Source organism: Chiloscyllium plagiosum, chromosome 24 (assembly GCF_004010195.1).
Source record: "Chiloscyllium plagiosum isolate BGI_BamShark_2017 chromosome 24, ASM401019v2, whole genome shotgun sequence".
In the NCBI taxonomy this organism is placed as follows: Eukaryota; Metazoa; Chordata; class Chondrichthyes; order Orectolobiformes; family Hemiscylliidae; genus Chiloscyllium; species Chiloscyllium plagiosum.
Genome location: NC_057733.1, coordinates 25239961 through 25253986, shown reverse-complemented (window position 1 = coordinate 25253986; position 14026 = coordinate 25239961). Strand labels below are relative to the sequence as shown.

At 40.7% G+C, this 14026-nt stretch overlaps 1 protein-coding gene across 2 annotated transcripts in view; it reads right to left on the bottom strand.

The window, feature by feature from the left end:
- The window catches only part of zgc:174863 (uncharacterized protein LOC100136852 homolog), a 13095-nt gene extending 3254 nt beyond the window's left edge, over positions 1-9841 (bottom strand). The window contains exons 1-5 of one of the 2 annotated variants that reach the window (XM_043714614.1): positions 9107-9841; positions 7539-7627; positions 7119-7445; positions 2726-3022; positions 2312-2458 (exon numbers count right to left, since the gene is read on the bottom strand). In XM_043714614.1, coding sequence (XP_043570549.1) covers positions 2312-2458; positions 2726-3022; positions 7119-7445; positions 7539-7602 — 835 coding nt within the window. In that variant the 5' untranslated portion in view covers positions 7603-7627; positions 9107-9841. The remainder of the gene's footprint in view (positions 1-2311; positions 2459-2725; positions 3023-7118; positions 7446-7538; positions 7628-9106) is intronic. The other variant, XM_043714613.1, reaches the window with a different exon arrangement.
- Between the last annotated feature and the right edge of the window lie 4185 nt (positions 9842-14026).

Here is a 14026-nt window from a genome sequence, read left to right as displayed (position 1 = left end):
ACTTCCTCCTCTGTAATCTGGTCATTTTGCAAGATGTCACCATCTATTTCCCTACAGTCTATATCTTCCATATCCTTTTCCACAGTAAATACTGATGCAAAATATTCATTTAGTATCTCCCCCATTTTCTGTGGCTCCACACAAAGGCCGCCTTGCTGATCTTTGAGGGGCCCTATTCTCTCCCTAGTTACCCTTTTGTCCTTAATATGTTTTTAAAAACCCTTTGGATTCTCCTTAATTCTATTTGCCAAAGCTATCTCATGTTTCCATTTTGCCCTCCTTATTTCCCTCTTAAGTATACTCCTACTTTCTTTATACTCTTCTAAGGATTCACTCGATCTATCCAGTCTATACCTGACATATGCTTCATTCTTTTTCTTAACCAAACCCTCAATTTCTTTAGTCATCCAGCATTCTCTATACCTACCAGCCTTCCCTTTCACCCTGACAGGAATATACCTTCTCTGGATTCTTGTAAATGGTAAGGTCCTGGGGAGTGTTGCTGAACAAAGAGACCTTGGAGTGCAGGTTCATAGCTCCTTGAAAGTGGAGTCACAGGTAGATAGTGAAGAAAGCGTTTGGTATGCTTTCCTTTATTGGTCAGAGTATTGAGTACAGAAGTTGGGAAGTCATGTTGCGGTGTACAGGACATTGTTGGAATATTGCGTGCAATTCTGGTCTCCTTCCTATCGGAAAGATGTTCTGAAACTTGAACGGATTCAGAAAAGATTTACAAGGATGTTGCCAGGGTTGGAGGATCTGAGCTTCACGGATAGGCTGAACAGGCTGGGGCTGTTTTCCCTGGAGAGTCGGAGGCTTATAGAGGTTTACAAAATTATGAGGGGCATGGATAGGATAAATAGACAAAGTCTTTTCCCTGGAGTCGGAGAGTCCAGAACTAGAGGGCATAGGTTTAGGGTGAGAGGGGAAAGATATAAAAGAGACCTAAGGGGCAGTGTTTTCACGCAGAGGATAGTACATGTATGGAATGAGCTGCCAGAGGATGTGGTGGAGCTGGTACAATTGCAACATTTAAGAGGCATTTAGATGTGCATATGAATAGGAAGGGTTTGGAGGGATATAGGCCGGGTGCTGGCAGGTGGGACTAGATTGGGTTGGGATATCTGGTCGACATGGACGGGTTGGACTGAAGGGTCTGTTTTCATGCTGTACGACATCACTAGCAGTAATTTAACTAAGAATTTATCCATGTCATATAATGCATTTAGAAAGACAGCCAGTATTTGACGCCATTCAAATTGGGTTTAAGTTCGACCACACCTGGAATACCATGTGCAATTAGTTCTCCAAATCTATTGTAGGATATACTTACATTGCTAGCATTATCATGAAAACTAATTAGATTGGAACCTAGGATGAGATGGCTGCCAAGAGTGAGAAGCTGAGTAAATTGTGTCCACATTCTCTGAAGTGTAGAAGAATGAGAGGTGATCTCATTAATAAAAGCATGATTGAGAAGGGGCTTGACAGGATTGTTTCTGATAGCTGGGGAGTTTAGAACAGGGAGTTACAGTTGCAGGGGATTAGGAGTGAGATGAAGGATAAATGTCTTCACCCAAAGTGTTGCAAACATTAGGAGCTCTTCGCCCCGAGTATTCTGAATGTTTCATAGTGGATTACGGTTTACCAGACTGATTCTTGGGATGGCAGGACTGACATATGAGGAAAGACTAGGTCGACTGGGCTTGTAATTGCTGCAATTTTAGCAGAATGAGGGGGGATCTCATCGGAACATATAAAATCTTGAAGGGACTGGACATGCTAGATGTGGGAAGACAGTTCTCCATTACAGGGAAGTCCAGAACTAGGGGTCACAGTCTAAAAATAAGGGATAAGCCATTCAGGACTGAGTCAGGAAGGATTTCTTCACTCAGGGGGTTGTGGGCCTGCAGAATTCATTCCCACATGAAGCTGTTGGGCCAATACATAAGAAATATTCAAGAGGGAGCTGGACTTGGCCCTTGCAGCTAAAAGAATCAAGGAATATGGACAGAAATTGGGAAGAGGATACTGAGATTGCATGATCAACCGTTGGTCATATTGAATGGTCGAGCAGGCTTGAAGGGCTGAATGGCCTACTCCTGCACCAATTTTCTATGTTTTATGTTCCTGTATTTAAGAGGGTTGGATTTTTGGTCTCTTCATTGGATGTGGGCAGTAGTTTGGAAAATGGAGTTAAGGCTCAAGTTAATTGAATAACAAAGGAGGCTTGATAATCAACCTCTTCTGTTCATTTGTAAAGCCTGAAGAGTTTCTGCAGATACTGGAAACATTTATATTACCATCATACCTGAATAGATGGTCTTCCTGAATCGATGAATTGCCAAAATTATTATTCCAGTTGCCAGTGCTCCAACAATGACAAAGACAGCTGTGAGAATTTTAGATTTTTTCCTTTCACTTTGCCGATTTGTAGTAGGTGTGTCTATAATTGGAACTGAAAATTTAGGGGAAAATTGTAATTCAATTCTAAATTCCAGCTTCAGTCCTTAAACACATAATAATCATACTTTTTATCAACAGGTTTCAAGAGTGAACAGTGTTGAGGAAAGGAATTGCAGCAGTCTTAAACTAAGATAAGTGTTCATGTGTAGTAAACATGATCCTGTAGCATTGCCTATGTTTTCAGGAAAGGGAGGGACAAAATCAATGCTTTAGAACATACATTTACTCATAATTGTTTCAGCAAATGCTATTAACTTACTTGGAAATTGGTTCCGCACCTCAATATCATTTTTTTTGAAATTGAACACAGCACACGTATAATTGCCTTCTAAGGCATTTTCCATGGCTTCGATGTGAAGTGTACTGGTGACACTGAACAGCCCTTCTGGAGTCAGAACACTATGAGTTTTAGCTCTGGCTGTGAGATTCCTTTTCTCATAAACAAACCAGTGAATCTGAGCGAGTGGATATCCAGTTGTTTCACAAATAAGGTCGGCACTTCTTATTCTTCTTGTGATATTTTGGAGTAAGGCCATTTTTGGCAAACTATATGGAGCTAAGTAAAAACACAATTGTTAATATAACGATCGGGAGGTGTAGCATAATGAGCAATTTTGCTCCTCTTTCCCCTTTAAGCAAGAAAAACCCAGTTGTACTTGGTAAAAACGATCACTTCTAGGGGTATTACAGTACCATAGAATCCTTACACTGTGGAAGCAGTGTAAGGATTCTTGATAGCCTATTTGGCCTATCAAGTCCATACCAACCCATCCAGACCTACCCTGCTACCCTGTCCCTGTAACCCCGCATTTTCCATGGCCAGTCTACCTAACCTGCACATCTTTGGCCTGTGGGAGGAAACTGGAGAACCCGGAGGAAATCCACAGAGATACAGGAAAAGTTTGTAAACTCCACACAATTGCCGCAGGCTGGAAACAAACCCAGGTTCCTTGCACTGTGAGGAAATAGTGTTAACCACTGTGCCACCTAAGACAAAGATCTTGATAGATTTAGGTTATCTTAGGTTAAGATATGTAGAATTAAGGAAAATAATTAATGTTGCCAATTTGCTGTTTTGAACTCATTTCTAACTATGTTCATTGAAACCTTTGAGGAAGCTTTAGGTTCTGCTGTCCTTTTCTTTTTATCATTTCCGTCTGATTTAGAAGTAGTTGGTCTATATAATTTGCATATTTTGCTACAGCACATCTGAATCTTATATTGCTGGAAATCATGACAGATTTGCACTGATAATGTAGCTTACTTACACGATTTTTAGTAATCGGAAAATTTACAATCAATTAACTGGTAATGCATACATGCACAAAATTTGGAATATTTTTAAAAAGAGACAAATCAATTATTCATTCAAGCCATAATTATTAGAGTAAAAAGCATTAATTTCCACATGACTATTTTGCTGTATTACATCATTTTACTGAAAGACTGGTTGTCACTCTGCTAACTGAAACAAGATATAGTATTAGCTTGTCTCAATAGGAGTCAGTTTTGAACTGGAGGCAGTTTCTTCCTTCGACAATGCATCTGGCATTTCAATGCTGCTGTGTAGGAATGTTCAGCATCAAAAGTGTTGTCTTTGAGATGGAATACATTATAGCACACCAGGAGACAGATATGAGGCCATGACAAAGGAGAAGGCGCTGGGGAAGCTAAAAGATCTGAAGGTGGATAAATCACTCAGACCAGATGAACTACACCCCAGAGTACTGATGGAGATACTAGGAGAGATTGTGGAGGTATTGGTAGAGATTTTCAGGAATCACTGGAGTCAGGGAGTGTCCCTGAGGACTGGAAAATGGTAACACCCCTGTTTAGGAAGGGAAGGAGACTGAAGACAGAAAACCAAATGCCAGATAGTCTGAGCACCATTGTTAGTAAGAGTTCATTATGAAGGATGAGATTACAGAGTAATCTTGGAAATGCACAGTAAAATAAGGCTGAGTCAGAACAGCTTTGTCAAGAGAGATTATGCCTGACAAAATTGTTAGAATTTCTTTTAAGAATTTGAAATGTGAAAACAGGCCATTCAGCCCAACAAGTCCACACCAACTCAATCCCTGTAACCCTGAATTTCCCATGGCCAATCCACCAAACCTGCATGTCCTTGGACTGTAGGAGAAAGCCAGAGCACCTGGTAGAAACCTATGCAGGCAGGGGGTGATTGTGGAAACTCCACACAGTCACCTGACACTGGAATTGAAACCAGGTCCCTGGTGCTTTAGAGGTAGCAGTGCTAACCATTGAGCCACTGGGCTGCCCATTAATGGCTTTCCTATTGTGACGAGGCCTTGTGTTTCACTGGGGTACACTGGAATTGAGGGGAAATGTGGCGAGAGTGTGATTGGACTAGGGAAGGATTTGCGCACAGATCAGTGTGAATTCTTTAATTAAGTCATGAGAAAGTTAGACAAAGGAAAGCAGTGGATGTGATCAATTCAGATTTCCAAAAGTCTTTTGACAAGTTGTCACACAGGAGGCTGCTAAATAAGGTAAGAGGTGTTAGAGGCAAGGTGCTGGCATGGATAGAGGATTAGCTGTCTGGCGAAAGGCAGACAGTGGGGATAAGGGAGTCTTTAGAATAACAGTCAGTGACTAATGGAGTTCTGCAGGGGTCCATGTTGGTATCATAATTATTCATGTTACTCTTTAACAATCTGGATGAAAGAATTGAACATCTTGTTGCTAAGTTTGCAGGTGACACAGTGAGAGGTGGAGGGACAAGCAGTGTGGAGGAAGCGGGGAGGAATTGTACAGCTAAAACAGTGGGCAAAGAAGTGGCAGATGGAATACACTGTGGGCAAGTGTGAGATTATGACAGGAAGAATAGAGGTGTACACTATTTTCTAAATGTGGAAAGACTTTGGAATTCTGAAGCACAAAGAGACTTAGGAGTCCCAGTTCAAGATTCTCTTAATGTTAACAAGTTAACATTAACTTGCAAATTCAGTTGGCAGTTGGGAACAGTGTTAGCATTCATTTAAAGATGGGTAGAATACAAGAACAGAAATACACTGCTAAAGCAGTATAAGACTCTGGTCAAACTTATGGCAATGCTGTCACTTTAAAAAGGTTATTTTGTCCTTGGTTTTCTGAAGAGAGGTTGTAAAGGCAGAGGTGCCAAAGAGTCTAAGGGGTAACAGTTTAACTATGGAAAGGGAGTGGTCAGTTCTCCCAGTTCAGGCTTTCTAGTTTTTTTTTAGCTGTATCAGTCACAGGATGTGTGAGTCCAGAAGAGTTGCAAGCTTCAGAAAAGGATTCCTCTGATTTTATCTGAAATCTCTCTCTGGATGTTATTCCCTCCTGCCTCAAACACAAGAATCTGTGTTTGAATTTACCCTTTTGCCAAGGGATATTACTATATTGGAACAGTTAATTGGTAATAGTTACTGTATAGGATTGGTTAAGTTTTCCAACAGTTAAGTTATTCTAAATCCTGCTTTCTTTTGTTCGTGTTTTACCTGTAGTGTTTAAATAAATTGTTTTGCTTAAAGCTGAGTGGTTTGGCTAGTTGCATCACACGTGGAACACTCACTTCACAATGGCCTTTAAAATTAAAAAAAATTAGGGTCTAGGTTACCTTGTTAAAACATTTTTGGGGTTCTGGTCTGGTCCATAATAAACCGCATTTGAAATATTCTCAGCGGTGTTGGACCTTGTATCTAAGGAAGGATGTGCTGGCATTGGTAGGAGCCCAGAGGAGGTTAACAAGAATGATCTTGGGGATGAAGAGCTTGTCATATGAGGAGCAGGTGAGGACTCTGTGCATGTTGCGTTTATTCGACTGGGGGAAGTCTCAGTGACACCTACCGACTACTGAAGAGGATTGCTTAGAGTGGATGTGGACAAGATGAATGAGAGATTAGGACCTGAGGGCACAGCCTCAGAGTGAAGGGATGAACTGAGATAGGGAGAAACATCTTTCGCCAGAGAGTGGTGAATCTGTGAACGTCTGCTGCAGAAGGCTGAGGAGGCAAGTCACTAAATGTATTTAAGATAAAGATAGATAGATTTTTAGTTAGTAACAGGATCAAAGATTATGGGGAGAAGGCAGGAGAATGGGGTTGAGGAACATATCAGCCATGCTGGATTTAGTGGAGCAGATTTGATGGGCCAAATGGCCTAATTCTGCTTCTACACCTTATAATCATATGGAATATTAGATTGAAACCAGGAACTATTTTCGCAGGTGGGTAAGAAATATTTTGGCCACTTTTCAGAGATCAATAGAAGCTTCCACATTAGGATTTGTTGTTCAAGTGACGCCAGCAAAAATAGAATTAATCCAGACATTTGTCTTTCATCAAACTACTCTAACTGTGAGTTGGTTATTGAGATTCATTACATAAAAACATTGTCTGCACCTCTACTCATTATTACCATGTCCTATTAGGATAATCATGCTATCAATACATCCTCCTGTACCTTCTAATGTAGAAATACATTGTGAGATATTGCTGGGGATAGAAACCATGCTACAGAAATGCATGGCCTTTCTTTCCTGTCTTAACTTGATTCTCACTATAACTTGCTGTTTGTCCATCTCACACGTTAACTTTTAAGGGTGAGAATAAAACTAGAATTTGTTATTAATTACTTGCAACAAATATTCTACAACGAATGCAGTCACCTACCTTTGACATTCAATTTAATCTCATGCAATCTGTGACCAATAGCTGTCTCCAAAAAATATTGATATGTCCCATTATCTGACACCTGTGTGTTCTGGATCACCAGTGAGATGTCTTGAGATCCTGGGTGAAGTAATTTAATCCGACCCTGAACTTCACTGACATTTTTTGTGAAGTTAAACACAATTTTTTCTTTTCCATCATTTTCCTTTTTCCAAAGTTCAATGTGTGCTGAATTGATACTTGAATCTGAATTCAATGTGCATGGTAGTTTGGTATCTTCATTAAATATTCCTGTCACTGAAGACTGACAATTTAATATCACAAAATCTGAAAAAAAGAATAATTTTCATTCACTCATCATACGTCAGTGAGAATCAATATTCAATGGAGCTACATATTAAGAAGCAGCTCGGTACTTACCAAATACAGATGGTATGTTGCATAAGATGACAGGAAGGAGTCTTATTGTAGAGTATGAAACCATTTCCCCAGATTGAGTTCCAGTTAACCTAAGGACAATCCAAACAAATCAGTAACACTCTAATCCACTCTACGCTTTACTATCCTTTGTTTAAAGAGTTAGGTTTTAACTGGAATTCAAAATTGTTAAAATTAAAAATCACATCAGATATGTTTGTATTGCTTAAACACTTGATCTTTATGTAAATGTTGAAGTTAAAAATCACACGACACCAGGTTATAGTCCACCAGGTTTATTTGGAAGCTTACGGAGCACTGCTCCTTTGTCAGGTAGCTAGTGGGGCAGGATAATAGGACACAGAATTTGTAGCAAAAGATCATAGTGCCATACAGTGATGTGATATATTGAGAAAACTTAGATTGCAGTTAAGTCTTTCATCTTTTAGAATGGGTTGCAAGTTTGAATTCATTAATATGTAAATCCCAAAACTTCTTTCAAGTCACATTCCTAGTCAGGGAACACATCAGCAGTTAGGGACATTCAATCTTTGATCTTCGGGTGACCATCCTCCAAGGTGGACTTTGGGATATGCAACAGCGCAGAATCGCCGAGCAGAGGCTCTTAGCCAAGTTCAGTACCCATAAGGATGGCATGGTTTCATGTCACACTACAGGTGATCCCATTACACTATACATCCCACTACACTATACATTCTCTCACACATATACACACACACTCTTACATGCTCACACTCACGCAGACTATCACATACACATGCTTTCTCCCATGCACACACCATCTCACAGGCAGATACTGTATCTTCTAATGTACACACTCTATTAAGCATGCACACATACACACATTCTCATACACACACATACGCTCACACTCTCTCTCATACACACACTCCCGCACTCCTCCACATGCATGCACATACATACATGGGTCGACGGGGTGAATTTGCATTTGCAAAATTGTATTTGCAGAGATATTCTATTTTGTTCAAAAAGCACACAATCTGTAGGCAGTCAGTCCATGTGACAGTTTATAAATTCCTACTTTGGAAATAGAACCAATCTGACTCAAGATTAGAATATAGACAGACTCTAACAGTACACCTTTAATGCATTGTCTCAGCTGAGATGTCACCTTAAATGATCTCAAGAATGTGATTTGACAGAAGTTCAGGGATTTACATATTAATGAATTGAAACCTGTAACCCATTCGAAAAGATGAAAGACTTAACAGCAATCTAGGTTTGTTCGTTATGTCACATTGGTGTATGGCACTATGATCTTTTGCTATAACTTCTGTGTCCTATAATCCTACCCCACTAGCTACCTGACAAAGGAGCAGTGCTCCATAAGCTTGTACCTTCAATTAAACCTGGTGGACTATAACCTGGTGTTGTGTGATTTTTAACTTTGTCCACCCCAGTCCAACACCGGCACCTCCACATCGTACATGTTAAAGATGTTTCTAAAAGTCAAACTGTTCTTTGTCCCAAATAAAAACGCATCAAGCCCAGGCTCAAACTTATCCAAGTCATCATTCAAAATCCGATACCTGGAGAACTGCTGAGTTCTCGGTCCAGGGATCTCGGTCCAAAAGCAGCTCAGCTGAACCCGGGGATCTGCGGGGAGCGAGTGCAGCTCAGAGCTCGGTCCACTGCCCAGTCTGGGAAAGAGCCCGGCTCCTGGTGTCCAGTGTTACAGCAAACAGGGAGCAACGGTCATATTTCTGTTCACCATTTTTCTGTTCACTGCTCCGTTCAAAATGAACTCTGCAAGCAGCCGGTTCTCCCTCCGTTTTCTCTTCCTTATTTTCTTTGTAACTTTTAGTTTCGATATGACTCATCCCTCTCCAAAGAAAAGTATTCCGGGTGAACAGAAAATATCCGCCAGCAATATTGTTCATCGGGCTTTCGATAAACTCTTCGGCCCTTTACTTAATTTTCCACAAAATATCAGGATTGAAAGATCCAATCTTGAACTATTCCAGGAGACGAAACTGGGAGCAACTGTCGCTGGGAAATACCCGGCTGTGTTAACTTCAGGCGACTTGTTCCTGCTGGGGAAGTTTGTACTGTATTCTGTCCATCCGTACTTTCCCTATCTCTGGAGATTAGTTCCGAAATGTGCTAAAGGAGCACTCCTAATCTTTTACTCTTCCTCAAACGATGGGTTGATCTTACGTTTTGGGGATATACCCTAAACTCCGTGCTTTTGCTGATTCAAGTCAGCATCAGATCAACCCTTGGACCCGCCTCGCATTTTCCAGATAAATGAAAGCCGATTTCTTGAAAATGACGTTCATTAATCTTGTGGTGTATATGGTTTCATTTATAACATTGATTCTAATCTGCGAATTGCTTAATGCTTAGAGAATACAATTTCAGCGTGAAAGTGGAATATCAGTCTTCATTGGGTTAGATGTCCTTGGATTTAAGAAACCCGAATTTTATAAGGTGGTTGGTAAACTGTTCAAAATTTAACTTCTCAGTTCTGAAGAAGGGGTCACGGGACTCAAACTATTAACTCGGTTTCTCTCTCCACAGATGTTGCCAGGCCGGCTGAGTTTCTCCAGCATTCTCTGTTAGCTTCAGATTCCTTAAATCTATGGAATTAGCATGCTTTTATGAAATTATTCAGCTTTCTATATTGAAAAGTAAATCGAACCACAGACTGGTGTCCTCTGCATTGTGTTCCAACCAGACCCTCGGTGAAATTCCCAATGACCGAGAGTTCCAGAAGGGAATACCCCAAACTGTAAGTTTCCCAATAAGGAGGAATCAACTGTTTCCCCTTCTTTCCTCACACACCACCTTGTTGCACAAAGATTAATTTAAAAAGGATTCTTTCCCTTGTGGATATCTTTCTTTTAGACTTACATACATTTATGTTTTAAAATGAGCCAATTTAATCAGGCTTTATTGAATTAGCAAGGAGTGAGTTTATTAATTATCAAATAGTCTGTGAAGAAATAGTAAGTCAACACATATATACGGCCAAGAAATAAGAGGTTGGTTCAAAAGATAGAAATTTAAGAATAGGGTCAGTTTCTGAATTATGCATAAAGAGCAGGTAGTTAGACATTGCAGCTGTTGCAGTAAAGGTTACCAGTAGCAAAGCAGTTGAAGGATTGGTTTTGTGATCTTTAATTTGTCGATTGGTTGAGATTCTATAGTTCTGATTTCTTTTGATCATAATAGAATTTCAGCATTCTGAGTGAGAATGAATCCTTTTGATGTTCTCATTTCCTTTATAATTGGATTGCAGCACTCGGAATCAGAAAAGATCTTCACCTGTAATGCAGGGGTAACCAGTTAATCGTTCTCTGATTGTGACTTTCATAACATGCTAACCCTCAAACCCAGACTTATAGATGCAAAACCAATCAGTTTGACTACCACACTCCAGTTGAGCTGAAACCAGCTTTGGCAAATAGGGTTAATAAGAATCCAAAAGGTTTTTGTGAATAAATAAGGGCAAAAGGATAACTAGGGAAAGAATAGGGTCCCTCAAAGATCAGCAAGGCAGCCTATGTATGGGGCTGCAGGAGATGGGGGAGATACTAAGTGAGTATTTTGCATCAGTGTTTACTGTGGAAAAGGCCATGGAAGATATAGAATGTGGGGAAATAAGTGGCAACATCTTGAAAAATGTCCATATTACAGAAGAGGTGTGCTGGATGTCTTGAAATACGTAAGTGTGGATAATTCCCCAGGACCCGATCAGGTGTACCATAGAACTCTGTAGGAAGCTGGGGAAGTGATTGGTGGGCCTCTTGCTGATATATTTGTATCATCAATAGTCACAGATGAGGTGCCAGAAGACTGGAGGTTGGCGTGATGCCACTACTTAAGAAAGGTGGTAAGGAAAAGCCAGGGAACTATAGTCTGGTGAGCTTGACATCAGTGATGGGCAAGTTGTTGGAGGGAATCCTGATGGACAGGATTGTCATGTATTTGGACAGGCAAAGACTGATTAGGGAGAGTCAACATGGGTTTGTGTGTGGGAAATCATGCCTCATGAATTTGATTGAGTATTTTCAAGAAGTAACAAAGAGGATTGATACGGGCAGGGCGGTAGATGTGATTATATGGACTTCAGTAAGGCGTATGACAAGGTTCCCCATGAGAGATTGGTTAGCAAAGTTAGATCTCATGGAATACAGGGAGAACTAGCCATTTGGATACAGAACTGGTGCAAAGGTAGAAGACAGAAGGTGGTGTTGGAGGGTTGTTTTTCAGACTGAAGGCCTGTGACCGGTGGAGTACCACAAGGACCGGATCTGGGTCCACTGCTTTTCGTCACTTATATAAATAATTTGGATGTGAGCACAGAAGGAATAGTTAGTAAGTTTGCAGATGGCACCAAAATTGGAGGTGTGGTGGATAGTGAAGAAGGTTACCTCAGAGTACAACAGGATCTTGACCAGATGGGCCAATGGGCTGAGAAGTGGCAGATGGAGCTTAATTTAGATAAATGTGAGGTGCTGCATTTTGGGAAAGCAAATCAGAGCAGGACTTATACACTTCATAGTAAGATCCTGGGGAGTGTTGCTAACAAAGAGACCTTAGAGTGCAGGTTCATTGTTCCTTGAAAGTAGAGTCGCAGGTAGATAGAATAGTGAAGAAGGCATTTGGTATGCTTTCCTTTAATGGTCAGAGTATTGAGTATAGGAGTTGGGAGGTCATGTTACAGCTGTACAGGACAATGGCTAAGCCACGTTTGGAATATTGCATGCAATTCTGGTCTCCTTCCTATTGGAAAGATGTTGTGAAACTTGAAAGGGTTCAGAAAAGATTTACAAGGATGTTGCCAGGGTTGGAGGATTTGAGCTATAGAGAGAGGCTGAATAGGCTGGGGCTGTTTTCCCTGGAGCGTTAGAGGCTGAGGGGTGACCTTATAAAGGTTTATAAAATCACGAGGGGCATTGATAGAATAAATTGACAAAGTCTTTTCCCTTGGGTTTAGGGACTCCAGAACTAGAGGGCATAGGTTTAGGGTGAGAGGGGAAAGATATAAAAGCGACCTAAGGGGCAACTATTTCATGCATACGGTGGTGAGTGTATGGAATGAGCTGCCAGAGGACCGAAGGGTCTGTTTCCATGCTGTACATCGGTTTTATAGGGACCAAACAGAAATCTGGGCTAGCCCACCTATGAATAATGTAAATTAAATGGGCAAGGAAGAAAATCAAATGTCTCCATCATAATTTTCCCAAGCTGTCTATGTTCAAGAGTTGCTGGATGGATTGGAAAGCAGCATGTTTTATCCCATTGTTTTAGAAACAATTGACGTTAAAGTAAAGAAAAATTGGAAGCTATCAGTTTAACAGGAAACATTGCAAACTTGTCATTGTCATTAGAGACAGTGGCTGAACACTTCAAGATGTATCCCTTGAGTCATTGTGGATAATGGAGGATAGATTATATCTGACTAATCTAGTCAAACATTTCAAGGAAGTCATTGCCATAACAGATAGAGAAGTTTCCATTAATATTGTCTACATGGACTTCTAGAAAATAGTTGATGGTTACATGCAGAAGTATCAGATCTGGGAGTATGGTGCTGGAAAAGCACAGCAGGTCAGGCTGCATCCAATGTGCAGGAGAATCGACGTTTTGGATATGAGCCCTTCATTGGGAATGAGCCTCATTCCTGATGAAGAACTTATGCCCGAAATGTCGATTCTCCTGCTCCTCTGATGCTGCTGGACCTGCTGTGCTTTTCCAGCACCACACTCTCGACTCTGATCTCCAGCATCTGCAGTCCTCACTTTGTCTTCTGCAGAAGTATCAGCAAAGTTGGAAGAGTGAAAACTTAGATGCAACATTTTAATAATAGTCAGGGGATTGTTGATAAACTATAGTTGCAGAGGATACTTTATGTTTGGTGAGACATAACTAGCCATTTACTCCAGGAATATAAAGCAAAGCTTCAGCTTCTCAATATTTATATCAATAACCTGGGCAAAATGCCAAACCTGTTCCAGTGAAGCTTCCAATTGTATGCATGATGACGGGATAAAATTTCAGTCATTGCTCACTCCAAAATTGTCATTGTGGTCCAAATCTTCCAATAGGTGTAGTTGAATTTGTGGAAGTTACCCAGGAGTAGAAATTTCAGATATCAATTACCCATCTTCTGGAATCAGAGTTAGAGTCAGTGACTTTGGAGGAATAATTGTTAGCCAGAATAAATGTGGCTCTCACTCCCAGCTAATGTTAAAACTGACACATCCAGCTCACCACTGACACTGCCAGATTGTATCTCCACCAACTGTCCCCAGATACCTGACCCATCCTCCTGGGTCCATCAACACCCACAAACTAACACCTGACACCACCTGGATCTGAACTCTACACGTCAATACGATTCCAATTCCTGATGACTCACATGGATATTGAAACCCCCAATCCTAACTTGAACCCTGACTTCCCCCCAAACCCAATAGATTCCTCCAACATCCACCTCTCAG